Source organism: Empidonax traillii, unplaced genomic scaffold (assembly GCF_003031625.1).
Source record: "Empidonax traillii isolate 1590-97213 ecotype Southwest subspecies unplaced genomic scaffold, ASM303162v1 scaffold111:size2041728, whole genome shotgun sequence".
In the NCBI taxonomy this organism is placed as follows: Eukaryota; Metazoa; Chordata; class Aves; order Passeriformes; family Tyrannidae; genus Empidonax; species Empidonax traillii.
In genome coordinates, this window is record NW_020955304.1 from 1024488 (window position 1) to 1051808 (window position 27321).

General features: G+C 46.9%; 1 protein-coding gene and 1 long non-coding RNA gene across 4 annotated transcripts in view; one reads left to right on the forward strand and one right to left on the reverse strand.

Moving 5' to 3' along the window:
- Positions 1 to 17480, forward strand: part of GSG1L (GSG1 like) — a 54833-nt gene extending 37353 nt beyond the window's left edge. Inside the window, exons 5-7 of one of the 3 annotated variants that reach the window (XM_027882820.1) lie at positions 3248 to 3415; positions 8612 to 8679; positions 9242 to 12247. In XM_027882820.1, coding sequence (XP_027738621.1) covers positions 3248 to 3415; positions 8612 to 8679; positions 9242 to 9351 — 346 coding nt within the window. In that variant the 3' untranslated portion in view covers positions 9352 to 12247. Of the gene's footprint in view, positions 1 to 3247; positions 3416 to 8611; positions 8680 to 9241; positions 12248 to 15534; positions 16141 to 16673 lie in introns of those variants that run through there. The other 2 variants (XM_027882819.1, XM_027882818.1) reach the window with 2 other exon arrangements.
- Positions 17481 to 20208: 2728 nt separating this feature from the next.
- LOC114057046 lies at positions 20209 to 25778 on the reverse strand. The gene is made up of 3 exons (XR_003571115.1): positions 25687 to 25778; positions 22504 to 22573; positions 20209 to 20320 (listed from the first exon to the last, which is right to left on the reverse strand). It is a non-coding gene; the product is annotated as an uncharacterized LOC114057046 (long non-coding RNA).
- Between the last annotated feature and the right edge of the window lie 1543 nt (positions 25779 to 27321).

Genomic DNA, 27321 nt, shown 5'->3' on the forward strand with positions numbered 1-27321 from the left:
GCTTGGGAAAACAGACATGGCTTTCTTCTTACCTTTCCCATCTATCTTTTAAAAATCACATAAAAATAATTTGGCCAAGATACATCAACTGTGTTATATTGCTTGCAAGTTTATAAGAAGCTTAACAAGAAGAGGAGGCTGTGGAGAATAAAAATACCTGCAAACAACATCACCATTCCTCTAGAGGCATCAGCCTCTTTGGATGGATAGGGAAAATACTTTCTTTTTTTCATTTCTAAATATAGCACATTATTTTCTTTCCATCTCAAAGCAGAGACAACAACCTTCGCTAACACCAATAAATAAATACAAATACTTATGCACAGCACTGCAGGGGATTATTAGTCTTTCCTTCTCCCCTCTTTATACTGTGTTTCATGGGAGGAGTTACCAACATTTTAGCAACATGTTACAAAATATAAATCACATTATATTTAAAATACAGTTTATTTCGTGTCTCAATAATGAATATTTGTTGCATTGAAATGATGAACTTCTTATAAATACACTGCATTCATATAATATTTATATTAATATTTATAAAAACTCTGTCATAATAATTGTATAATTTTCAATATATTTAAATAATAAGGCATATTTGTCTTCAGTAATCTATTTTACAATTTACTGCAGTACTCAAAATTCAGAATATTGTTAAATATCTGGAATGATAAACACTCATTAGATTATTCTCCTTCATCTTGTACAAGCCAAGAACCCCCATGTCTCAGAGCTGGTGGGTCCCACGGGGCATTCTGAGCTTTCCCTGGACCCACTCATCCCACCCATGCTCCAAGCCAGCTGCTGGGAGCCCAGTGTCCCAAAGGAACGGAGCTGGAAGCTCTGGCTGCTGTCCAGACCCCAGCCCTGTCCCAGAGCAGCTGCTGCAGCCTCTCCCTCACTCTCCCCGGGCAGCCACAGCCAGGGCACAGATTTAAGGACCAGGATTGCCCCTGGGTTAGGTCTCACTGTGGAGAAACCCACAGGCAGGCAAATATGTGAGACCAACCTCCTCTTTCCCCATATTCCTGAGGTGGGACCTCAGCTTCCCTCCACACAGTGACTGTGGGGTCACAGCTGAGCTCCACTCCTGCTGTTGCACTCACAAGGCATCTTCTCGGATTTGGAGGTCTCCTGATACCTTCCAAGGCAAGACATTTATCTGTGCAGGGTGTAGGGCAAACACAGCTCAGCCACAGCTGCCCTGGGAGCATTTTCAGCAGCCTAAGGGACACCATGGGGTCTCTCACAGCATGCCAGTGTTGGATAGCAGACCTGGAAAAGGCAGGGTTTAACTCTTAAAGGTAGGGGAACCACTCTTGACACTTCAAAATAAATAACACTTAACCAAAGTCCATAAAAACTAAAACAGATCCGTCATAATTGCCTAATTATTATGATTTACCAAATGCCAGACATTAAGAGCCTTCGCTCTGTATTTCCTTCCTTGAACCTTTCAGCATTTCTGAGTGCATGATTAGAAATCATCAGAAACTTCAAAAAGAAAAATTTTCCTCCCAGTGTCATTCCCCAGGCAGAAGTGTGTGGTTTTTGCTGGCTCCTTCCTGGATACTGTTTAGGAGCCCAGCTGGAAATGTCTGCAGCTGTTGGAGCTTTTCCACACACTCCATGTAGGAGGAGGACACATGCCAGGATGGGAAGACAGTGTGCCTGAGCAATCACACCTAGCACCTTTCCACTTCTTCACCCAACCACGGGAAACCTGAAGGAACTTTGTCACCCCGGGGGTCACTACATTTCCTTCTCATTTGGTTGCATCTGGCAAATGGGTCCAAAAATGACGAGGAAAGAGCTGCCTCCACACGTCTCATTGCCTCGGGAGTCCCTGAAGGACTTGTTAGGAGCTGAATTTTGAAATCATTGAAATGAACCATTTCTGTTTACTTGAGCCATTTTTCTCCCCTAGATTTTTTTTTTTGTTTTTTTTCAGTTCATGAATATGTGTTGTTTTTCAAGTTTTGCCTAATTTGAAATGAGAAGCTGCTTCCTTGTCTGCAGGTCCTTTGCAGAATGGGAAAATAGCTCATGCTGAGAGCTGTGTTGACAATGCATGTTTATAAGATAATGCTGCTGGGGCTGTATTCTTTCTGCTCTGCATAATTCAGGTCCATTTATTATAGAAAAGGTGAAAAAAGCAGCAGGTAAAGTGTGTCACTGTCACAGAGGATGATGTTAATCCGAGTTAGTTAGGAAGCCACTGAGAACTCTGAGTAGCCAGAGCTGATGGGCTGAATGTGAGAGTCAAGGGGAGCCAGAACACAGAGAAGCTCTGCAGACAAAAGGAGGAATTCAGTGTCTTTTTTTTATATATATATATAGCCCCTTTTCAAGCTCCAAAAGTATCTTAACTCCTTGAGGCCATGAATCCCCCCAGCCCCATCTGAATGTGAGGTCAGTGAAGAGTAGGGAGGGCAGAAGAACCTGAGGGGAAACCCTATCCTCAGGCAGGGAACAAAGCAGCTCCTAGATAACTCTCCTTGCCAGGAGACCCAGGATAACACTTGCTTAACTTGGCCCAGTCATTTTTTTCTTTTATTTTCCTTCTCCCTCTGTCTCTTCATGCACTTGGTTGGTGCTTGCAGGTGTCCTGCCCCCGGCTGACCAAGGCCTACAAACTGGGAGGGTCAATCAGGAAACCCCCAGGTTGGGGATCTCCACAAAATGCAAGTGCTGTCTTCTATTCTGGGCAGGCTTTCAGAGACCAGATATAGGCCAGAATTGTTAAAAATGTCCAGGAAAGAGGTAATTACAGTAGTCTGGTGAAGGCATAAAAGCCAGATTAGAAACCATCCCTGCAGTAGCCCCGTGCAGTCGGTGTCCCATGGATGCTGGAGAACTTCCACTGGTCTGAAAGACATGGTCCCTGAGGCATTACTCCCTCCAGGAGTATATGGATGTCAGCACTTGTCTGCAAGGCTCTGAGACATTTCAGAGGGAAATCAGGAGGTGTCTGGCAGCTCTGTCAGAGAGCACCCAGTGTTCACATTAACACTGTGCCATATGGTTCTCCATGGGATGGAGGTTGTGCCCTGCCCTCTCCCAACCTCCTGCCTGCACCTTGAGCACGAGCCACAGGTCATTTGAGGCAAGATGAGAAGAATGGGTTTGCCACCTCTGGCTCCCCTGCCTGGTCTCATGCTGTGCATGTGTGTGTCCCTTGGCATCAGGAATATACCATGAGCTGCTGTGCTAACCCAGCTCTGTCTGCTGGCTTCTCTCTCCACAGTCTGGCCTGGGGCTCTTTCACCTGCTGCATGGCAGCCTCTGTCACCACCCTGAACTCCTACACTAAGACTGTCATCGAGTTCAGGCACAAGCGCAAAATCTTCGAGCAGGGCTTTCGAGAAGAGCAGAACTTCCTAGACCAGGAGGCCATCAAGTACTTCAGAGAAAGGTCAGTGCAGTCAGTCGCTCCCTCAGGGGAGGTTTTCTTGGGCTCTGCTAGTCCCAGAAAATCCAGGCTGTCACCCACTGCAGCACATGTGGGTGGAGTCTCTCTGAGATACCTGGAGAAGGTGTGTGTTAAACCCAAAGGGTTCTCCTTGGTTTGTTTTTGTGATGTCCCAGTGCCTGCCCTTTCTTACATGCTCATTAAACTCAAGACTGACAAGTCCTTGCCATATGCATCCAATCCATAGGCAGTCACAAGAAGCTGTATTGTCAATGTATGCTGATTTTCCCTCTCTGGAGAGGTAAAATTGTGGGGATGCAAGGAATGTGGCAGCCATCATTTCTCAACACATGAAATAGGCACCTCCCAAGAATCCCAACAAATGCTGAGGCTTTTTTCAGCCACCACTAGGCCATTGGAGCTGTCATTTTTCATAGTCACAGGTCTACAACCCATCTCTGTCTCCTCCACACGACCCATGCTCTGCAGCTGCTCCACACAAATACAGGGTGTACATCACAAGGCACTGCAGAAACACCCACACAGTGCCACCCACACAGTGCCACCCCCACTGCCACCAGGGGCTTAGAGGGACCCTGAGCCCTGCCTGGGCCCCAGAGATGCTCTGTCACTCTGCCCATCACCACACGCTGCCCCACGTGCTCGTAGCTGGCCCGTGTGGCTGCTCTGGGACATTTGTCACCCTCACCCTTTGGTGAGAAACTTAAGGCTTTGTTTTAAAACTGTGGGATGGGAAGAGCACGCAGACATGGACCTCACACAGCAGGGAAGGTGTGATGGGCTCCACAGGGGTTTGTACCTTCACGGAACGAAAGGCTGATCAGCACAGCAAACCCTCACCAGAAGTTCATTGCTTGAAGTGACGTAAAGATATTTTGGGGACAGAAGACACAAGGACCTATTCCTGCTTGTCTGACCAGTGTGGCAGTTTCTCAGTGGTGGGAGGGGACAGAAGGTTTGCAACAATCAGCGTTTCAGCAGCAAAGTGAGGATCTCTTCTCAGAGAGCGCTAGAGATCCTCCATCCTTATTATTTTGCCTTGGCTATCCTGTTGTTTGTTAGTCTGTGGTTAATGTTATTCCTCTGTTAACTTCCAAGATTTCACTCTACCTTTCAAACAGCCTGGAAGGAAGAGAGAAATGATGCAAACAAGCACCGTTTGCCTAATTTTGCATTTGAAGATGACAGTGAATCCTAAAAAATTCTCTGTGTGAGAAAAAAAAAAAAAAAAAAAAAAACAAAACAAAACAAAACAAAACAAAAAAAAAAAAAACAAACACAGTGAAGAGGAAGGGGTCACTATGTGCCTCAGGAGAAATCAGCACCCAGGGAGGGAAAACAGACAAATTATTAAAGGGAGAATTGCAGACTAGAGCCTGGGAGAATTATAAGGAACAATATGTTGACTTACATTGAGAAATGCTAAGGGAACTTGATAAAGTACCACTACTGAGCCTTCTGGAACAGTAAATAGCAAAAACAACATTAGTGGCCTAGAGGACAATAACTTTTTCTCTCACATGGGCGTTGTGGGTTTGATTTTGATTCCTCTTGCCCTCACCATATGACACAATTTCGCCCCCAGCAATTCACTCCTTGGTCACATCCCCCCAGCCCTTCCACACACACTTGGCACACACAGCTCAAGCATGTGGTGTTCCCAAACTTCATGATTATGACTTTCTTTTTTTGTATCACATTATTTTAATTGTTGTATCTGAATACATAATAGGAAGCCCAGAGTCAGTGTTACCATGGGATCATTCTGGAGGTTTCAAGCTGTGCAGCAATATACCAATTTTTTTTTTTTTTAAAGTTATCCTATTCATGATCAGCTTCACTGCTGTGACCTGGGAATACTCAGAGACTACAGGGGGTCCAGGGATTGTCCATTAGCAACACCCTGTTGCTACATTCTGTGGGTGCCCACAGTCCCACACAACTTCCCTGAGCTCCCATCTGCCTTTGCACAAATAGAAAATAAAATAAGTTCTCCTTCCTTCCTGTGCATATACCCAGGGATACTTCACATTCCCTCCTACTCCTCCACCTCCGTGTTCCTTTTCATACTTCATGAATAAAACCCTCCAGCCTTTCTTCCTTCCAGTTACTTTGTACATATCATTACCCTTTTTGCAAGTTCCTTTGCCTCGGTGCCCATCCAGCAACCAGTGTACACACACATCTAACCTCTCTTTTGGACAGACTCTGTGCCACAGGAAAGTTAAAGCATTATTATCATTGTAGTTATCATTATTCCCAACAGCTACATTTATCATCTGAGAGACAGGGAAGAAAAGTGTTAGCTCCATTTTGCCTGTTCAGAGTTTTTTGTTGGAATGTTCTTCTCCAGGCCCCCGCTTCCAGAGAAGAAATTTGCTTTATGAAAAGTACCGACAGTAAAATAGTGTTAATCTTGCAAATGCTTTCTCAAACGTAATCTCATTGTATTGCACTTAATTTTAATTGCATGCAGCTTACGAGTCACAAACAGAGACAGCCAAATTCTTTGCCTGCCTGCACCCCAAGGACACAGGCTGTGTCTCTCCACAGCCAAGCATCCCCTTGTTCCTGTCACTGGGAAAATGTTTAAACAGCTGCAGAAAAATCAAAGATTCATGGTGTTATATGCAACAATCGTTTCCTTCCCAGGCCTGGGATACTTCAAAAAGTCAAGACAAAAGAGGCTCTGTAGTTCACACCATAAAATCAAAAGACATTAGAGCTCTTCAGATAGAACAGGTACAATAGCCTTCAGGGTAACTCTAAGAAATTAAACAGCTCAATTATACAGACTTGGAGAGATTATTCATGCATTAAGTGTTCTATAAAATGATCAGAATTACCTACAACATGTCAGCTTTCAGTCTTTGTCCTTTCATTGCTTGTCCTTTTTTGCCGTCTTTCCTTTGAACTGAGTATTTGTCTAAAACTTTTGCTCATCTTTTTCAGCTTTTTTAGTTTATTGGGTGTCAGTTCTTGATAAGTTTCTCTCGTCCTTCCCTCTCAGTTTCTCTTTCTGCCCTGTTTCACATGAATACTCTTTCCCCGTATGGTCTTGATCATAGTCCCTTGTCTATGGTTCACCCCAGCTGGCAGAGGAGGAACCTCACACACCTTTCTGCTTTCTTTGCTCTAAGGATCCCACCAGATAAGCCAAAGGGACAAGGAAAATTCATTTTCTCCTATACAGACTGATAATCTGTGACAATCAGCTGAAGGAATGTCAACGTGCCAGACCTCCTCTTCCTCCCCTGCCCAGCTGTTCTAGCAGCTTTGTCCATATGGCTGTGTAATAATCAAGACACATTCACAAAAATTCTGTTCATTTAGACCAACTGGCTACACCAACACTATAATCACATCCATTCAGGCAAGGGCCAGCACAGCCAGGTTATTCACATGGAATGTCCTTTCCTAAATTTGTCCTCAGTTTCTTACCTTCCTTTCTTCACATATTAAAAAACCCCTTTCAGCCACTAACCTCTGACTTTCCCTGCTCCCAGAATTCTGGTGGACTTTGATTCCAGGTAAAGAATGCAAACTTCCCTCTCTTTGGTGTGCTGGGGGCAGAAAGTGCAGGTGAGGCAGATGGAGACCCAGGGCAGGAGTTACAGCTGCTGGAACAAGGATAGTTGTAGCTACAGGGAGAAAGATCTGGGGCAAGGGAATATCCAGGCTTGGGGTGAAGGTATGTGAGGCCTGGGGTGAGGGATAAAGGGCCTGAAAGGGTGGAAATCATATCCAACTGAGCTCCTCATGGAGAGATAGTCACTGCCTTGAGAAAGGAATAGAAGGTTAGCAAAGTGATAGGAGTAAAATTGGATTACCCATGGCCCTCTTTTAGTGATGACAAAAGGAGAGAGGAGCAACTTTGGGATGTGCATCCATGTCCAGGAGGCCAGGGGTGCTGAGTCCCACCAGAACTGAAGCCACTGCAGAGAGGGATAAAGGAGGATATCCCACCCTGGCACTGGTGGGAGAGGGGACCCTAGAGATCAGCACAGCCCTGTCTCCAGTTTGGTATCCAGCCTTTTTGCTCCCTGTGAAGCAAATCTCACTGACTAGGTGCTGTTAAACCAACCCACAAATTTAGCAAGTAAATCTGGAGGATTCAGCCTTCCCCAGCTCAGCCATCCGTAGCACAACACTTGCCAGCTTGCAGCTGTCCATCAACACCCATTGTGGCATTACAGCTGATTTCACAACATTTTTCTTGCTGACTGAGCCCTTACTCTGATCTGCAAAACCAACCCAACGTCAGGCAGATGCTGCTGGTGAAATTCTGGAGTGAGCTGAGTTCAAACTGCCATTGATACCAGTGCAGACAAAATGTCCCTGCAGGGACAGAAAACGTAGTTTTGAAGTGCTGGGAGCAGTTTGAGTCAGGTGGCAGGACCAAAGCTATTGCAGACATAATAAATCAGGACTATTCCCAACACTATGAGAACCAGAACTTTTCAAACCATCCCTCATCACTCTATTTTGTCCCTTTTTGTACATTTCTGTAATGTATCATACTCACAGCTTGCTTCCTCTAACTCCATTGTCCTCGTGTAAGATGTGCAGATCATACCAACGCTTTCCAAAGACATGCCAACCTTTTGCTTTGACTTCCTCCTTGGTCACCCAGATATCTGAAGAGGTTTTCAGTACTGACCCAGTGTCCCTGCCATTCGCAGAGTCAGTACCTTTTCCTACAGACATCAGAGTTTCCAGTCTTACCATTCCCCTTTTATTATCACATGGGGATGAGTGTTGCCTTCTGCCTTGGATTTATTCTGTGCTTTATTCTGCAATACAGGAAGGTTTATCCACAGAGCTGTTCCTTCTGGAAAATTACAGGGACTGGCAGTAAAATGGTGTAGCAGTAGCAACATACTTCCAACACACAGTGTACAATGCTGTCGGTCCCTGACACTTAGACCCATCCTGAGGAGTGAAAGAGTGGGAGACACAGAGCCCTGAGCCCCTCATTTCTATTCCCCACGGCCTATTTACATGAGTTGTCCCCAAGAGGGGCAAAGCCAGTGGAAAGATCTCCATAACAAGCCTGGCTATCGATGGAGGAGCCCCAGGTGTGTTGTGCTCTGACCGCTTTTCACCTTTCCATTTCTGTATATTTGGGAGCAGCCTTCGTTTCTGTTAAAGGTGCTACTTCTATATTCTCTTTTCCAGGGCTGAGGAGGAGAGGGCTGAGGCTGGGGACCTGAGGTTACAGTGCCTCCATAGCTGCTCCCCAAATAGTAAGTGACCATGGCTGGAGTGTGTCCGATACACAATGGCTTGTGCTGTCCCCACGCTGGCTCCCTGGGGCTCAGGATGAGGTCTGGGGTAGGAAGCTGTGGAAACAGAGGTTTGTTACTCTCCCAGACAGTACTGCCCAAGGGATAATCAACCAGCATATGAACAGTGCAAAATTCTCCACCGTTCAATTTAGGATGTGCACATATCCTATAATTTTGTGTTATCTCAAGGAGCTGTGACTTCATAGTAGTTTAAAAATATGCTCTAATTTACACCTGTATAACTTTCATTATCACTACCTTTTTTCGTCTATATTTATCACCAATTCATGATGATGCATGCTATTGAATATAAAAATGATTGAAAGCAGCTTTGGTAGACAATAACTTAGTATAATTAATGCCATTTCTTGCACTTTCTCAGAAAATTGCTATGCTTTTATTCAGCCTTTGCAAAAGCTCTTGCTTTAAACTATGGGATTCAGTGGTTCAATGTACAGAGCAAAATTGGAGCATGGCTCCTGCCCTGCTCTGAATACTATACTTTTTCTTTACTCTCCAGGAAAGATGTGTGCAGTTTCATGCATCTATTTCCTTGGAAAGAAAGCAAGTGATCCTTCATTCAGCGGGAGGGAGACTTGGGACAGTGACTTGCTGACTCTGCGCTCTTAAAATTTGGAAACCTCCTGGCATTTTTTGCTGCCTCTGTCTTGCTGAGATGCACATCTCAGCCACGTACTCGTGGAAGCTTGGTGTCTGTAACCCTAATCACTGAGGGTCCTGGTCCCTCCCCAGACCTGCTGGAACTGCTCTCCAGTCCCATGTCACTGCAGGGGGGTCTCCCCACAGGCATGATAGTGCTGGCGCTGCTCTCCAGCTTGGTTTGTCATCAGCTCACTTGGTAACTCCTGCTCCTTGAAAATGTCGTGTCAGTTATGGACCTTTCCACAGGCAGGAAATCCACATCCCTCATTTCCACAGGCCTGAACGTGTCTATTGGTACAAAATTGATTCTGGGTCATGTTTCCTGAGAAAATTCCCCACCTGCCAAGCTACTGGCGGGTGCTCAAATGTGCGTTTTTTATTATTGAAGCCTGTCCAAAGGTCCTTGTTTCAAAGAACAAATAACAAGTCTTGACATTAGGTGTTCCAAGGAATAGGAACAAGGCTCTTGTTGGTCCTACACCCAGCCCTGCCCCAGTGCTTCAATTCCAAAGGACACAGAGTTTTACCCCCACAGTGCTGACAGCGCTGGGAAAACAAACTGCAAAGGAGAAGCCCAGTGTCAGGGTAAAGAACAGTGGCCATTCTTCAATATTTCATCAGTCTCAGCTTCACATCTGTTACCCACTGTAATGAAATCAGATCAATATTAATGAAGTGACAGGAGTGAAGTTCTGCTCTCAGTTCACAGTTTACTTATGAATCCAATATAAGCTGCAGAATCTTCATTATTCATGCTTATTAGGGAGGAAAAAAACATTAATTACTGCTGCTCTGGATGACACAAATCCTCACAACTCTCAGAAGAACATCTCCTTCCTTGAACAAGTCCATCAAGCCTGCACCTGATCCGAGGATTCTCCTTGATGCCATTTCTGGCTTCACACACTCCCACTCTGCCACATCAACCATGCAATGGGCTCGTGGCCAGCAGAGAATTGGTAAGAGCAAGAGAAGGATGTGAGAAGCACTTGGCTAAAGGCAGAGCAGCCACAGAGGTTCCACTGGCTCCCCTGTTTCCTGGGGTCTGCTTGGATGGAAGAAGGGGACACCCAGAACAGGCCAAGTCCTCACCACTGCCTGGTCACATCACCACCCACATGCCACTAACAGAGCAAATGCCAGCAGATCACTCTGAGCACTCCATGAACACTTCCCAGAGAGGTGATCCCAAGCCAGCAGGACACCAGGATGCACCACCTGAAGTTATTCCTGCTGCTCACTTCAACCAGCGTTTCATTCCCTGGAGGACTTGCCAGCTGCCCTCACTTAGAAGTGCCCTGAGGATGTTCTGATTCGAACCAAACGGCAGATAAGGAGTATCTGCTCGTGCTCAGACATCATTACTCTTTCTGTCCTCCCACAAAGACAAACCAGGGCATCTGTCCTTGTTGAGAGGCAAGGGTTTGGGGGAGTGTCACTGAGGAGTGAAACCTTTACAGAAAAGAACACGACTGAGTGACTGTAGAAGACAAATGCCATCACAGCCAGCTGATTTTGGAAGAGACAGTGTTAAAGTTATTGAGCAGCCCAGGAGCACTGTGGGAGCACAGGTAGCATGAAGGGCCTTATGCCAGGGCAGGATATCAGGTTCCTCTGTTGGCAAGACAAAGCTTTCTGCTTTGAGAAGTGACCTTATATTATAAATGTCATCAGAATCTTGATCCCAGGGGAGTCTTGAGCAGGACAACCATTCAGTCTTGATATTTCTCTATTAAAACATTTAATGTTCACCACTAAACTATAATTTTCCTTTACCAGGGTTAAAAAAACCCACATTTTATTTCCTTTAAACCCCTTTAACAGGGTTTAAACTTGCCTGAGCTGGGCTAAGAACAGCACCAGGGAGCTCTAGGTATAACTTGGCATCCTCTGCTCTCACCAAGCCACCTTCCTGTGCAAACATATGGCACTGGCCCCTATACATCTGATATCCTTGGTCATGATTTGCTCACACCAAATTTAGCACTTCCACTGCAAAGCCCTAAACACCCTTAAAGTCTCTTTGCTGTCATTTTGATGTTTCAACTGTTTCCTTCAGATGTGCAGGGTTGGGAGATCTCAATGATTCCAGCTGTGCACAGTCACCGCACAAAAAGGATTGAAGGAGAGAGTTCAAATCAGGATTTTTTTTTCTGTTGTTGCACAGTTATTTATTGCCCAGAAATGCTCACTATTATCAGGCTCCAGACAGCAGTAGTACCTGATTTCAGGCATCTGTATGTCCATGCCACTTCCACCCTCTCCTCCAGTGCTGTCCCACCATGAGGCATTAATAGGATGAGCCTGGAACCCACAGGGCAGATGGGAGAGGTGCAGATGGTGGATGTAGAACAAGGGGTAGGTAAGAGAAAGGCAGGAGAAATGTCACAAGGGGCAAGGAGGGACAGGTGTGGTGGCAAAGCTAAAGAAGAGACAGGGAGCCCAGAGGAGCCAAGAGCTGAGCAGGAAACAGCATATTCCTCCTGTCTGTGGCTAAAAGCCTTGGTGTTATCCGAGGCAGATAAACCCAGGGTTCAGGACACCAGCCTCTCTTGTAGAAAAGTGAAAGATTATTCAGAATTAATTCAGTGTCAAAAAAATAATATAGTCACTGTTTTGGCAGCGTGGGCATTTTGGGAGGGTCACCTGACAAAGAGGAGGCCTTGAAAAAGATAGTTTTATTCTCATATCATCACCCTGTAGGCATTTCCCCTGAGTCCATCCCACAGCTCCTCTACCATCCTCCCACCCCGACTGTCTACAGCAAGATTTATGCAACCAGCCCCTCAGAGCTTCACTCTAGAGCATAGTGTGATTTTTTCCTATTCAGACAAGTTCACCAGAAGAACTCCAGACTTGAAACATGGTGGAAATGATTCATAAAAAAAAAATAATATCCACTGGTTGGATTTTTTTTTCTTTCTTTTTTTTTTTGTATCCGTGGTCGCAAGCGCCACAGAAGGTGAAAGTGGTGCTGGACGTGCAGGCAAGTTCCAAATGTCTCCAAATTCAGTCTGTTGCACAAGCTCAGCTGGAGAGGGCAAGGCACAGACGGCAGCCAAGGTCACTGTGACAACGGGGAACATGCTTGATATGCTGAGCAGCGCCGGGCTGGGAGGCGCAGACAACGAGGGCCTGACGCGTGTGAAGTGTCGCTCAAAGTTGAGCCAAGGTTTCTCCTTGTGGAGGTACCTGACAGCTGCAGGCGCTGCCTCTTTGATGTCAGCGCTGATTTCAACCCCGGGACTTGCAATTCTTCCCGTAATTTATTCCCTTCGTGGTTGATTCGCCTCGTAAAAACAGGCGGGGGAAAAAATCCCCTCTGATGGAGCACCGTGGTTACGGATCTGCCACCAGCCCAGCTGCACTGCCTGCCATGGGAATCATAGTTCCTGTCTTCAGGCAAACTCTTGCCCACCAGGAAATTCCAAAGTTAAAGGTCTCAGTTCTGTCCTCGTTTAGCTCTGCCAGCGTCCAGACCGACATTTTCCTTCAGCGTTGCTTCTTAAGCAACCAGCTCCTCTTTTTCCAAGATAAGCGTGTTGATAAAAAGTAAATTCAGTCCCACGTTTAGCACAGCAGCCCATGAAAATTAAAGGGTGGAAAAGGAAAGCAAAATAAGCTGATAGTTTATAATACTTTTTTGTGTCCTCCAGTGCACAGGTGAATTGGAAAGGTTTCTTATATAAATTTCAGTGGGATTAGTTATGAAACGTGCTTTCTGTCACTCTTTGAAATTGCATCTTTCAGTAAATGTTTCATCTCCTACAGCTAATCCTGGATTTATGCAAAAAAACCTCCCCAAACAAACCTTCCCCCCCCCCTTCAAAAGCCAACCTGTCCCACACTGCTGGACATGAGCAATGAAGTATTTCAGACTGTATATGCACCCAAATAGCCTTTCTCTTTACTGTGCATATTATATTTCCCCCTCAGAATGTAGCCAGGAATTGTTGCTCCGTTCACGTTCAGGTAGTTTTGCATTGTGAGATGTTTGAGGACAAATGCGTGTATTTTAAACAAACAAACAAACAAAAAAGTTACAACAGGTATTTTTATTTTAGTGGCCTTAAAATGGGGTTTGGTCTTGGCAGAATAAAATTCCTGTACTTTGCTACAGCAAAATAGGTTTTCCTGAATAATGAATGCCCAAGATTCAGCTCTGATTTAAATAACCAGTAATTTTGTGTTGCCTCTGCCAGGAAAACAGTCTTTCCATTCCTCTTGGTCCTAGAGCAGCCAAATCCCAACTTTCTGAACACCACACAGCATGACCCAACACACTCCCATCATTCCCTGCTTTCAGGAGGGACTGAGGAACAGCAGCTGAGTTTCCAAAGGCGACACAGCACAGATGTCCAGCTCCAGGCTGCCCTCAGTCCCACTGTCTGCTCTTCCAAAGCCTCAGCTACTGATTCCCCCTCATTATGCAAGGAAGGGGCAGCAATTCCTCTGAGCCAAATAACACTGTTTTTCCTTTAAAAACCCTTTTATTTATAAAGGGACGCTCCTGCAACAGGCCTTATAAAGTCAGTATGGAATGGGACAGCCCAGAGGCTCCAGTGGAAGAGGATGGTGAGATGGGACTCAGAGGGGAGAAAAGTGAAAGAAGGAAGGGAAATTGTGGGGGAAATTATGTGTTTTCATAGTTGGGCAGAACAGACTGACACAGTGAGAGCAGGGTCCCCAAAAGGGCTCTAGTCCAGTCCCGTGCTCCCAGCATGTCCAGGATGGATCAGGCTGCTTCTTTTCTTGTCCAGTTGAGTTTTGAACACTTCCAAGCACTGAGATCCCAATACATCTCTTGACCTCTGTCCCAGTGTTTCACACTGCAGGTGAAAAAGCTCTTCCTCAAATCCAGTTGGCAATCCTGGCCTTTCAGCCCTGTTCAACCACTTGATAAAGGCAAGGCACTCCCAGGGACAGGTGCTGCCTCTGACACTTGCACTTGTTTTCTCTCCAGCCCTTTATAGAACTCATTTTCTGATTCTTTCTTGGCTTTGTTTTTATGCAGTAGCTCTGTTACTTCCTGCTTGTCCAATTATAAAAGCTCTAAATTTGATTTAAACTTGATAATTAAGCCATGACTTAGCACATTAACCCTACTGAAGCCCAGAGGTGTGAGACAAGCTCTTTAGGACCTTAAAATTTGGTGTTTAATTGCCTCAAACCCTGAGAAAGGTTCAGGGAAGTGAGAAGTGACTGTGCAGCTAATTCAGGCCACAGGTGCTGACAGGACAGGACTTCATGCTTTGGATCTCATCTATCCCATCCAGACCAGGGTTTTCTGCTGTCTTCCACCACAAGAGAAACAGGAATATACCAGATGCACAAGAAGACTCAGCTGGTCACTGGCATCACTACAAAAGTCTGTCATGTCCTTTGGCTGCTGGAAATCCCAGGTCATGATCTGCACAGTGGGTGTCTTTGTGCTCCCCTTCAAAGTCAAGGCATTTCTGGCTGCATCCTCTACCTATCAGGACAGTTCCAGGCCACAGGGGTCCATCTTCCTCTCTTGCCATCCAAACTGACAAACTAAGCAAAAAACACAAAAATGTCTTATGTCACCACAGGAACAGTGACATCATTCTGTGCTGCCCTCCTCTTTCTCCCTTGCCTGTTTATTCACCCATTAATTCACTGGGTACCACGCAGAGCTCTCCGGAGACTGAAGCCTGTGGGTCCGTGGCAGGAAGGCAGGTCTTCACCCTCGGCAGGGATGGCCAAGGGCAGGTGCTGTGGCAACCTGCAAGCCATGTTTTAGCCTTTTGTGTTCTCCCAGTCAATGTGTCAGCAGCTTTCTTCCCTTCCTGTCCTTCCCCAGCCCCAAATCCTTGGTTCTCGTGGAGCTGTGTGACTTTTGGGAAGCAGAATGTGGATATTCCAGTGATTATCACACTGATGATAGCTGACAAGGGCTCAGTGGGCACCAGGGAGAAACTGGTCCTGAATTTATGTGCCTTATGCTCAAACACTTTGCTCTTAGTCATGAGAAGCAGAGGGTTTTACACAGACCTGAGAGGCAAATCAGCCTATGGGGGAATGCAGTTATGGGAAACAGGCTTAAAACTGCCCCCAAATAGGCCTAAAACTGTCTTATAAGCCTTTAGCCCAGACCAGAGGAAAAAGTGTGTGTTTGTCTTTCTTTAGGGCTTCACAACACCCAGCTCTAAGTGTCACTAGCCCGCAGAGGAACAGGAGTGACCATAATGCTCAGAAAATACCCCCATTCGCTACGTCAAGCTCTTCCAGCGACACATCAAGCAGCTCTTCACTTTCATCAGAACCAACCAGCCAGATCTCCATGGGTCAGGATCAAACCCTGCTGGACATCACCTCCATCACTAGATTGGCCCCAGGAGAATCCCCAAACCTTCAGCCACTCGAGCAAAGAGATACAAATTTAGCAATATCGTGTTCCAGCCCTCTCGGAGCAAGGACTACTCCGGCGTCTTGCCCAGCCAGCCTCAGGCTCAGTCTAACACCCAGCTCAGCCACACCACAGCAATACTCTGACTCCTCTCCAGTCAGCCCAGGGATCAATGCAGCTTCCTTCTCTACCTTCTGTCCTCACACAGCACAAAACGAACAAGCTTCAGCTTCAGATCACACACTGACCCCAACCAGGACAAGCACAAGGCCTCCAGCAACAACGACTCCTGAAGAGAGTTCCCAGGCTCCTGGCTCTTCTAAAACTGACTTAAAGAATACAGGAAAGGGGTTTGAATCAGATCTGGAAGATCCTGATCACGAAAGGTATGTATCTAGACCATACAAGTGCCTAAGTCCTCAAATGACCCACTTGGGTTTAAGTGTCATTAAGAGCCCCTCATAAAAATATATTAAATATATTTATATATTTATATATTAAATATATTTTATGATTTAGATGTTTCCAGTGTTTATTCTCCAGTAACTGCTCTGTGCTCCCACTAAACCCTCTTATCCAAGAAGCAAAATACTCTGTTTGCTATACACCCATTTAGTTTTCCAGACCTGATGACAGACCATCCCTGGGCCAGGTCATCAACCTCAGCTCCTTCAACAGGGCAGAGTTTTGAGGTGCCTCCTTTCCTTCCAAAACGACACAGCACATCTTTCCCCTTGTACCAGCAGAGAGAAGCTCTGCTGGCCCTGTGGAGCCTGACAGATCAGAGCTGGGGATGGTGCTCAGCGACGTGGTCGGGATCATCCCCCCCAAACCTCCACCTCTGCTCCCAGGCAGGCTGGGCTGGTTTCACCCCTCCGAGCCTCTGAACTCCACCCTGTCTCTGCCACTTCTTTCCTTGGCAGGAGATTTGTGACCGCAAAGGAATTCCAAGCCATGGAGAAAGAACTAGAGGACGTGAAGGAAGACCTGAAATGCCTGAAGTGGAAAGTGAGGCACATTGGCGAGACGGTGCAGCCCCTGGCCGAGGACAGCAAGAGGTACAACGGCTACACCCTGACGGAGCTCAAGGCCATGGTGCAGTTCGAGGATGACCCCTACAAGGCTGCCCACAAGATCCTCACCGCACTCTTCAGCGATGTCTACAGGCCACAGCACCCCCCCACCGAGCAGCCCTGCAACTCCAGGGCTCTGCCCAGGCCCAAAATAGACCCAGAGCTGTACATGGTGTACTGTGACATCCTGAAAAGCATATTCCCTGGAATTAGCAGCCAGACCTTGAGGGAAGAGACACAACACGTGCAGAAAGCAGTGCAATAACAGCAGAGCCCCCGGAGGTTGTGCGGAGTGGGAGGTCTGTGGTGGCTTGAGGACTGAACTGTGGTAGGTACCGCTGGTTGAGTCTGTCCCTTCTAGGTATGGATCGTCTGTAAAGATGTTGGTGAGCTCTGAGCCCTCATGCCACTTGCCCAATGAGACAGAGTGGGAAGGCATCCTGCACACTTCCCACATTTTAGAAACCAATTGCTCCTTCAGTGTCTCTTTCAATCTATGGACGTTTCCTTGTTTCCAGCAACTACAAATGCCGACAAAAGAATCCCAAGAAGGCGTTGTACGTCCGAGCAAGGGCCTTCTCCCAGCCCCAAACAGACCAACCAACCAGCATCTGGGTAGTTTCTATTTTCTAGAGTGTATCATTCATTAAATGACATTACTTGTTAGAAAATCGTGCCTGTTCTTTTTTATTTATTTGCCTAAAAGTGCTTCATATACCAGATCAATCAGCATCTAGAACTATTCCACATAACAGCATATGATATAATATATAATAATATCATAATTCCAATAACTGGAATGAGATCTGGGCATTGCAAACCACCCTCCTCTGCCCACCTGCATCCTGGGTTACACGGGCAGGCACCCAGGGCACAGCAGTGAGCACCTGGGGTGACCCCAAGCAGTACAAGACTCTGTGATGTGCCCCCGAAACACCAACCCAGCAGTGAGGCAGGTAAAGCTCTGTGACCTCCAGCCCTCCTGGTTTGTGGTGACTGGGCTGACAGACCAGCTCAGAGGTGTTCACAGCTGTGCTTTGCCTTCCCACGACTTTGGTGCTGAAAGGCACCCTTTGCCAGGGTCTCCCAAGGTGATCACCCCTGTGGAGCCTGCCCTGAGGGCAGGAGGCTGGTGTGTGGAGGACACGCAGGAAAACGGCCCTAGAGTTCCTTCCTCCCCTTCTGGGAACCAGCAAAGTGCAGTGGGTGAGCAGCAGTTTGCCCCCCAAGGTTCTGCTCATGGGTTGGCCTTGCAGCCCGTTCTGTAAAGATCTGGTGAGGGTGGAGGGGTGGAGGGATGTCCTTGAGCCACTCTGCTCAGTACCAATGGCCCACTGGCTCACCCACTCCCTTCCAGAGTCCTTGGCACTTTTTGGAAACAGTCACTTCGCCAGAATCAGTGTGACAAAGCCATCAAAACTCAGGACACGTCTGTCCTGCACGCGGCTGCTGCTCCCTGCCAGGCCACAGAGATGGCAGAAGGTAACCTGTGAGTTCAGCCCCTCTGCTCTAATCCACCTCTTAAGCTTATTTCAAAAATAACAGGGAGGAGGAATAAAAGAAAACAATTACAAAAAAAGCCCCAAAGCAGATCATTCCCTGTGCCACCACAGCTCCAGACACCTTGGGCGATGGGAGGGGGCTGCACAGTCCAAAGGACACGCTCTGAACCTGCTGGGCACATCTCCACAGGGACACTGACTGTTGTAGGAGAGCCCCTACCTGCCTTTCAGCACCACGGTCTCTGCTGAGCCTACAGATGTGTCGTTTTAAGCTCCCTGTTATTAGCAATTTATTTTACTTACAAGCTGCTGTGCAGACACAGCCTCTCTGTGCCACACTGCAGCCAAGACCTGCAGCCACAGCTGGCAAATTCCGAATTGCCCACAGGGACACACAGGGTTGTGCACACTGTGTACCCTCGAGGGGGGGTCACAGCACTGAAGGGAGGGACTGGGAAAAGGCTGCTCTGATTTCCACCCTCACAGGCGGGCACAGAGGTGAGTGCAGGATGATCACGGCTGCTGGAGATGCAGCATCCCCTCAGAGCAGATCACCCACCCCGGGGAGCACCACAGTGGAGAGCACCACAAATCATCCTGAAGGCTCTGTGCACCCTGGAGGGGATGTCTGAGTGTCACCCAAGCACCTCCTGCATCCTGTTCAGCCTTCATGGCTCTTGTAGGAAAACACATTCCCCTGGTTCACATGGATGGCTGACCCTCCTCCCCCAGAAGTCACACAGTTACTGCTCCAGACTAATTTTTCCATGGCAGATCAGACTCCCAACTCTCTCAGAGCTCTCAGAGCTTTCCATAACTTCCACAGAACCCAAAACCCCCACAATTTAGGGATTAGCAATATCAGTCTTCATATGTCGCACTGCCTGCCCTCTCTGCCTGTAAAATCTGAATACATTTGTAAGAACAGGCTCTGTGGCTTCTCCTGTTCATGAGGCCTGACAATGGGATCAGATTATCACTCTTAGCTTTGTTCTCCTCACACCTCAGATCCAGCACAAGCCTATGAATTATTTTTATTAGCCTTACATCATCAAGGCTGGTTCTGTCAAAGAGTGTCAGTTCTGGGTCCCTTTCAGGTTGCAGAGTCTCCTTCTTCTAGGTCAGTTGTGATATGAATCACCTCTACCCACTTTAGAGATGTGCATTTTATCCTGATAGTCCTGGCTTTTAGCTATTCCAGTGGAACTTCCAGGTTATTTGCATGCAACTAGAGCTGGTCAGTCTTGTCAGACCTTCTACATATTATAACTTGGTATCTGCACCTTCTGAGCCCTACAATGTGTCCCCAGTGCCTTGCCAGCCACAGCAGCCCATGTGCTCAGCTGTGAGGAAACTGGGAAAAGAGCAGCAGGACAAACTCATCTGTCCTTTACAGGCTCCTCACTTCCCCCTTTTCCTCTGCTGCATTTGTACCTTGGAGGCAGCTCTGCCTTTGTGAAGATGTCTCAGCCTTCAGTTCCTGCATTGTCTGCACCTTTGTGACCATTTCAACTACTCGAGGCACCTTCCCTGATTTGCATACAGGTAGAAGAATCCACTGATTTTGTACTGATTTTCCTGAGTGCTTCTCTTTGTTGGTGCTCCTGCACATTACCAAATCCCCTCATCCTTCACAAGCCTCAGCTTTCCTCACTGCTTTTGCTTCCCTAGGTTTGCTGGGGAGAGAAACACAGCTGCCTGCTCACGATTCCAGAGAGATTTTTCTGTGTCCAGTCTATTTTTTTCTGTAGTCACCCACTCCTCACACAACAGGAGGGCGAGGGCTGGCCACCCACACCCGCAGGAAGAGCCCTTCTCCTGGGAGGGTACAAAACTGAGTCAGCACAACCAAAGTAAGACAGCAATGTCTTAAATACATGGGCCTGAAAGCGATTTTTTTTTTCTTTTTTAGTTCATTTTTAGCATCCTGTACTTGCCTGAATGTGTCCTATAACAAGCTTGCTCTGTCTCAAGGCTCTGGGTCTTGCTGCCTGGTACTCAGAGAGAAAGGCAATTACACAGCCCCGTTATTGAGACAGTTAAAGGGATTCAGCCATTGTTCCTCTTGGACAATTCTCACTGATTTGCACTGTGCCTCCGTGGCTCCTTAGCATAAATAAGCCTTCTTTCCAAAATGTTATCACCTCCACTTGCATAGAGACAGGCGGAGCAGGCAATCAGACACACAGTGAAAAATTAGCCTTTAAATCCATGCAGCATTCCTTCTATTCTTTGTTAAAGTGGATTAGTCTATTTTTGCCCTTGAACACGTACTCTCCACCCTGAAGACCCAGCACTGGACCAAATGATTCCTCCTTTCCTTTCCTTTCTTAACTACAGGCATTATATTTGCTATTCTCCAGCTCCAGAGAGTCATTAGCACCACATTTGTTCAAGTAACAAGGTGTCTGTCAGCCCTTCATCCCTGCACATATCCTGAGGACCTTCCCCCATGTCACCTCTCAGAGCAGGTGCCTGGTCAGAAGTGTGAGGACACGAACACTTTTGCAGCCTCAGGCAATCTGTAGTTTGTACTGATTGATTGCATTAAATAAGCAACCTATTAATATCCCCCATGCTGTGGCTCGATAGGCTCCAGTTGGCAGAAGACTCTTTACAGCAGATAAGTTATGTTAAACAGAGAGTCCTGATGCATCCTGGTCATGGAATCAGGGGATAATTCCAGCTGGAAAGAGCCTCTGGAGGTCAGCTCGTCCAACCCCTCTGATGAGACGCCATTCCAGTAAAAGAAACCGAATAATAAACTCTGTGTTGCAAAAACTAACAGATTGCAACACAACAAACATCTGACAAACAAAGGGGAAAAAAAAAAAAGAAAAAGAAGAGAAGAAGGTTAATTTACATGTGCATCAGTGGATAAAGAAGATAAATGGCAAACTTTCTGTGGAGCTGGTTGGGAGGGCCCTTTGCTGTGCTTGGATCTACATGCATGGCCGATTCATTTGTCAGCCTTCTCATTAATATCTCTAATGCATAACTACAGTCAAAGTCACTCACTGATCCATACATTTTATGACCTCATGGTTACCCCCTCCTACTGTTAATAATAATAATATCCCTGCATAATGTGAGTGTTTTATGCAAAACAAGTCCACCAGCTCTTCTGCCTTATGACTTAAAATACAGCAGAATGAGTTGTAGGCAACTGCCTGCATCTTTATATCATTTATTGGCATTATCTATCCTGACATGGGAGTCACAAGGGTTTGGGCAGTGCCATTAATTACCATTAATCCCTTCTCCGTTCGTCCTACCTGAATTCCTGCTCCTCAGGCTGTGTTCTCTACACATTTATATACCCAGTGCCTCTTACACTCTCCAATTCAACTTGACTTTAGGAATTTTCACATTACAGCTACAATTAAATTTTTCTTTTCCAAGGTGAAACTGCCTCTGGAGACCCTTTTCTATTTCTTCTGTGCATACATTTCTGTAAATGGTTATTTTCCACTATGAGATGGAACCCTCCCCCATGGGCCTCCCCTTCCTCTGAGGGGTCTGACAGGCAAACAAGTGCCCCATAAGTCATCCCCTGACCCTTATTCTCAAACCACAGGCGGGGGACCAAGGTGCAGATCTCCTGAGGGCCTTAATGCTGCTTCCTCAGGAAAAAGAGTGACACTTTGGGCATCCCAAAGGGCTTCAGACAGAATACACAAGGACAGAACTCGCACTGCTCTACCCAAGCACTGTCCTGAGAAATGCAGATCTTAGCTTCTTGCAGATTTATTATGAAGAGTAAATTATCTGAGTGGCCCAAAGAGAGTGATTAAAACACACATCAGTGTCTTGCTGGGTCAGTGGGTTTTGATCAGATCTCCCGTTTTGTGTTAATATTCAGATGCGTTACTATCCCTGAGAGATGAATAATAGTGGCTATTTAATTTCTCTGACAATATTAAACATAATGAAAAGTCATACTATCATCCCACATCCTTCCCCATGAATTCTGGCCACAGACAGATCTCCTGTTGGTAATGGAAATGTCACTTTGATTCATCTGTTCACCAACTAATCCTCACCCAACAATTTCCAGTATACAGCAAGCCATCCCAAAACATTCCCTAGGAAACAAGCCAGAGCCAACATTCACTGTAGATTAGTTTTTACCACTGTTCAGGCTTAGACCATTTCAGGTAGCTTTGCTACTTACTCTATTTTTAGCAGTGTCTCCAGCATACCAGGAAAGAGGCAGATCATGAGACTTCTGCTAATCTGCAAATCTGAAATTATAGTTGGGAGATGGAATTTATTATTACACAGCTCGATGACAACAGCAGAGATGACCTTTCTGCAATGCCAAAAGTCTTATCCACGCTGATCTGGGCCTTTAATCAGTGGGGAAAAGTACAGGTTATTATGTGTCAAAGGAAAAACTTTTTCCCTATTAGGACAGTTCAGTAATAGAACAGATTGCCCAGAGAGGTTGTGCAGCCTCCATCCCTAGAGGTTTTCCAGACTGGTTGAAACCCTGTGTAACCTGATCTGACTTCTGTAAGGTTAATTAAAAAAAAAAAAGGTGTATAACTGCAGAAAAGAGTCAGGAAAACCTTTGCTGAATGGGAGCACGGACCTAGGAATAATGAAAGGCAGGAACAGCACCATCAGTGTGTTACACTTCCTGAGCCCACTGGTGAGCACAAGGGGAGCTGTCACATCCCAGCTCCCCTCCCTGTGCTGACCAGAGCCTCCTCCTGCCAGCCCTGCACACTCAGAGAGCTGCTGTGCCCCTGGCCCCTTCTGATGAGAGATAAAAGCTCCCTCTTGCTCAAGATGAAAGTTCTTTTCCCCAGCTTGTTACACACAGAAACCTCTGTTCTGGCAGCCACCTCACGCTGCCATCAGGCAGGAGAGAATTCTCAGTGAGAGAGATGAAAGGGCTCAGCTGCTCCAGGTTCATTGTCTTTGCCACAGGAGCCCTCTCTTCCCCAGGTACAATGCTCGTGCTGGGGGAAGAGCAATTTCCCTGAGAAACCTTCACAGCCACAGCAGTTCCCTCTCTCTATTCCCTCCCCCTTATTATGGACTGGTGTCCAAACTGTATCCCAGCTGGAGCTGCACGGACTGGGATGCAGTTTGGACAGCAGTCCATAATACTCAGCTGGGCTCACACTCTCAGGGGGCAGCAGGCAAGGACCAGGCTCCTCCTGGCCCTTAGGATGGCTCAGGGGTGCAGTGTCCAGATCTAACACTTCCCTTCTCCTCCTGCCCCTCCCAGGGCCAGCAGACTGTCAGGACACTTGGCTGTTTCTAAATTCTTTAGCCTTCTTTGACATTCACCTCCACACACTCAGCCCAGCAGGATGTTCTTTCAAAAACCAGTGTGAAGGTCCTTTTCCAGTTAGATCCAGATAAGCTGAGGAAAACGAGCTCTGAAACAACAGGTCACGAATCTGTAAGAGGGAAGAGCTGAGTGTGAATTAATTGTATCTCTCTGACCTATTTCCTTAGATTTATGGTTCCCCCAAATGCCCATCCTCTCTGCCCAGACTGCACAAAATCTGTACCTGCTCACATTTTTGGAAGTCCCACGAGCAATAGGGCACTCAGGGTTTGTGAGTCAGGTTGATTTTAGTCACAGCAGAGACCTTGGGTGAGTTGAAAGCTAAAGGCAGGATTTCACTGTGGTCTCACTGCATAATTGAGACTTTACAGAAATAACCTGTGTACCTGGGCAGGCTGCTCACAGGTCATGAGGTGCAGGTTTTCCTCTCCTAATTAGAGGCAAAGCAGTGAGGTGTGGGTGGAGGACCATGGAAGCAATATTTCAGGCTGGGAAACTCCTACCCTGCTGATCACTTGGATGGTCAGTCCTCTCCTTCACCAGGAGCTCAGAAAGGGAACACCAGAGAGCCCTCAGACAGCAAGTCTATAACCTGATTTTCTCCTTTTCCAATAATTCCTGGGTCAGTAAGAAAGAAGCCACCAATTGCAAATGTTTCCTTTTATGTCCAGATCTCGACACTGCAGCACTTCACAGGGTCCTGAGCCAGGGTGATGGGAGCTGATGCTGTTAGACAAGGGTGGAAAATTGATCCCTTCCCAGCAAGATTTAGCGGCCGGTCGGACAAGAAATTACTCCAGCTGGGCACTCCGTCCTCATCTCCCAGCTCTTCCTGCAGCTCGAAGATTCACTCTATAATTGCTTTCTTAGTCCACATTTTATCCTCAGCTGACAGAATTCCATTAGGGTGATACAAGCTGTGTGATAAAGGGATGTTTGTGTCTCACATGGGCTGTAAGTCATTTCTCAGCAAACAAGCAAATAGTCACAGAAATGGGCAAAGAGGCCACCGAGCCAGGAAGCCACTTCTTGTGCTCTGAGCAGCAGGACCTCAGCAGGCAGATGGAGGCAAACACCCTCCCAGTGTGTTACAGTCCTCTCTGTCTCCCTCTCTGCTCTTTGGAGGAGACACCTCCACCATGAACCGTCGTCTCTGCAGCATTTTTGGGCAATAATCCAGCAGGCAGAGCCACAGCACTGGAATCCTTGGACATGGGGGCCCCCACAGCAAACAGGAGCTGTGACCACAAGGGTTGGTGACACCCCAGATCAGAGAGCACATGCCCTGCACGTGGGAAATGAGATGAAATAAAATTAATCTTGTAACACATCTGAGCACATCCATCTGAAGAGTGGAACAGGCTGGTCACACCCGCAAGGCAAACAATAATGATTCTGAACAGGACCTTCAGGACTGGTTTGTAGGATGAATGGAGTGACCTTCTAACATAATTACCCAGCTGAAAGATAGACATGACGGGGAAAAAGCTAAAAGGGAATACAGGAAGGTGCCCCAGGTGCTGCAGAGTGCCCAGTTACAGTGCCTGCAGTACCGGTGAAGCCATTGCCAGGTGGTGTGTGCTGGACTTGGCATTTTCTGAGGAATATTGGAAGAGATTTGGCTCCTTCAGCGGCGTTTGCCATGAGAGCAGCTCCTGTTTGAGCTCAGCAGTCCCAGAACACGGAGGGCAGCCTAAGGCACCCTCCACAATGTGCTGGTTCGGACTCTAATCACTCACTGCATCCCCCAAGCTGGAGCAGAGGTGATCCAGCAGTGAGGACAGCGCGAGCAGAGAGCAGAAGGGAAGGGGAAAAGCTTCTGTCTTGCAGATCAAAGGCAAAGTAGACTTTGTCCCCTGCAGGTGGCAGAACTCAGATGTCAATACAGCCCTTCATGTCTGCTCTTACCCGACTTATGCTGGGAAGTGAGGTTTTTCTGGAAACTCGAGGAAGTTTAAAGACTCAGAATTCCACCTCCCTCCTCCACGGGCCTCTCCATCACACCCTCATGGCACCACGTCCTGTCTCTGCCCATTCCAGTGTCTTTGTTACCTGGGGTACAAGATCTCTGTCCAATCTCACAACACCCAGTCACTCCTGGGCACTGCCAGGCTCCTGCAGCTGTTCCCAGCCTGGCACTCATCCCTGGAATGGTAGCGCCGGACATCACGACAGGGAACGACCTACACACCAGGAACATGGGGAAAGTCCAGCAGGACCAGGAAATCTTATAGAAAACAGCATCACCTCAGCAGGATTCTGTAGGGCAGTTCACGTCCCAGTCCTGTCTAAGCCACGAGAAGGGCTCAGTTTAATTTAGCTGCTCCATGTAGCTCCTCATGAAGCTCTTACGGGTTCATGGATGAGTCTCCTGACTCAGGAATACACAAACTTCCATGTCTTCTATGCTGCCTTTTGCAGTGCACCCCTGCTTGCTCCCTTGTCCACTGACAGGTGCTTCTCCCTCCTGTTTAAATGCTACTGGATTAAAGCACAAAAAGGCAGAAATTGGAAAGTTTCAGGCCTTCCCAGCCTTCAGATTATGCTGTGAAGACTGATAAAAATATCTTTTCCTAGATCAAAAAATAGGCAGCCTGACATGTACTTCCTCACAAATGATTTCTTTATCCCCTGCCTTTCTCAGTGTCACTGTGGGACAAACAAACTCATTTCTGTTATCTTGATCCATGCCCTTTAAACCAAATCACAACAGGTAAAGGTGAGCAACTACGGTACAAACCTTTTTGAGTGGCCCAGAAATTGGAACTGGGTGAAAGTTTAATAATTTACATCCAGGCCTTCAGCAAGAATTCATTTGCCATGCTTCTGACAATGTCAAATGATGTCACTGGGCACATTCTCACTGAATTACTCCTGCTGAAACGGTGCCTGGCATTGACTGAAGTGCTCTGTGGGGATTTCCTTGATTGCATGTTTACTCTTCCTCTTGTCCCTCCTGTAAATGCTAGTCTGGCATGAATGTACTTGTGGGTAGTTAGTTAAAATAAGGTGAAAAATGGAATAAACCCTTTTCTTTAACCCTGATTCACTGAGGAAATGAGTCGAGGGCCTATGTTTGAGTGCATAGGGCTGACTAGGACACTTAATTATCTTTGGTTATATACAGGGTCATTACATCTCAGCTCCAATTAGGAGGGCAAATGCTGACATCTCCTACCCCACAGGGATGAATGAAGTATTTTCCTAATGTTGTGCTCCTTTCCATAAATGCCTGGCTGGAATCAAGGCTTCCATCAGGCCGTGCCTTGGTGGTGTGTGTCATCCCAGCACAGCCTGGCAAAGCCTTCCTGCAGACACAGACACTGCAGGGGAGGACGTTCCACAACTTAACAACTTAACAGCTGTTCTGAAGTACTTTAAAGACTTTCATGCTCTTTCCATGGCGTGGCAGTCGTGGGGAATCTCCTCAAGGGGTACAAGGGCCATTAGAAGAGGATGGCAGAAGATTGAAGCCGTTAAACTTCATGCCAGAGCAGCTGCTCCACACACAGATTTCCAGGGGCAAAAGGTGGGAAAGGTGGCTGCAGTCACCAGCTGGCTGCTGAGGAAGAGCTGGGGACAGGCACACAACAGTCAGAGAGCGCTGTGGCCCATCTGAGCTTGACCAAGTATTTTGCAATAATTTACAAAGCCTGGAGTTACCTCAAAGGATTAGGATTGAAAAAT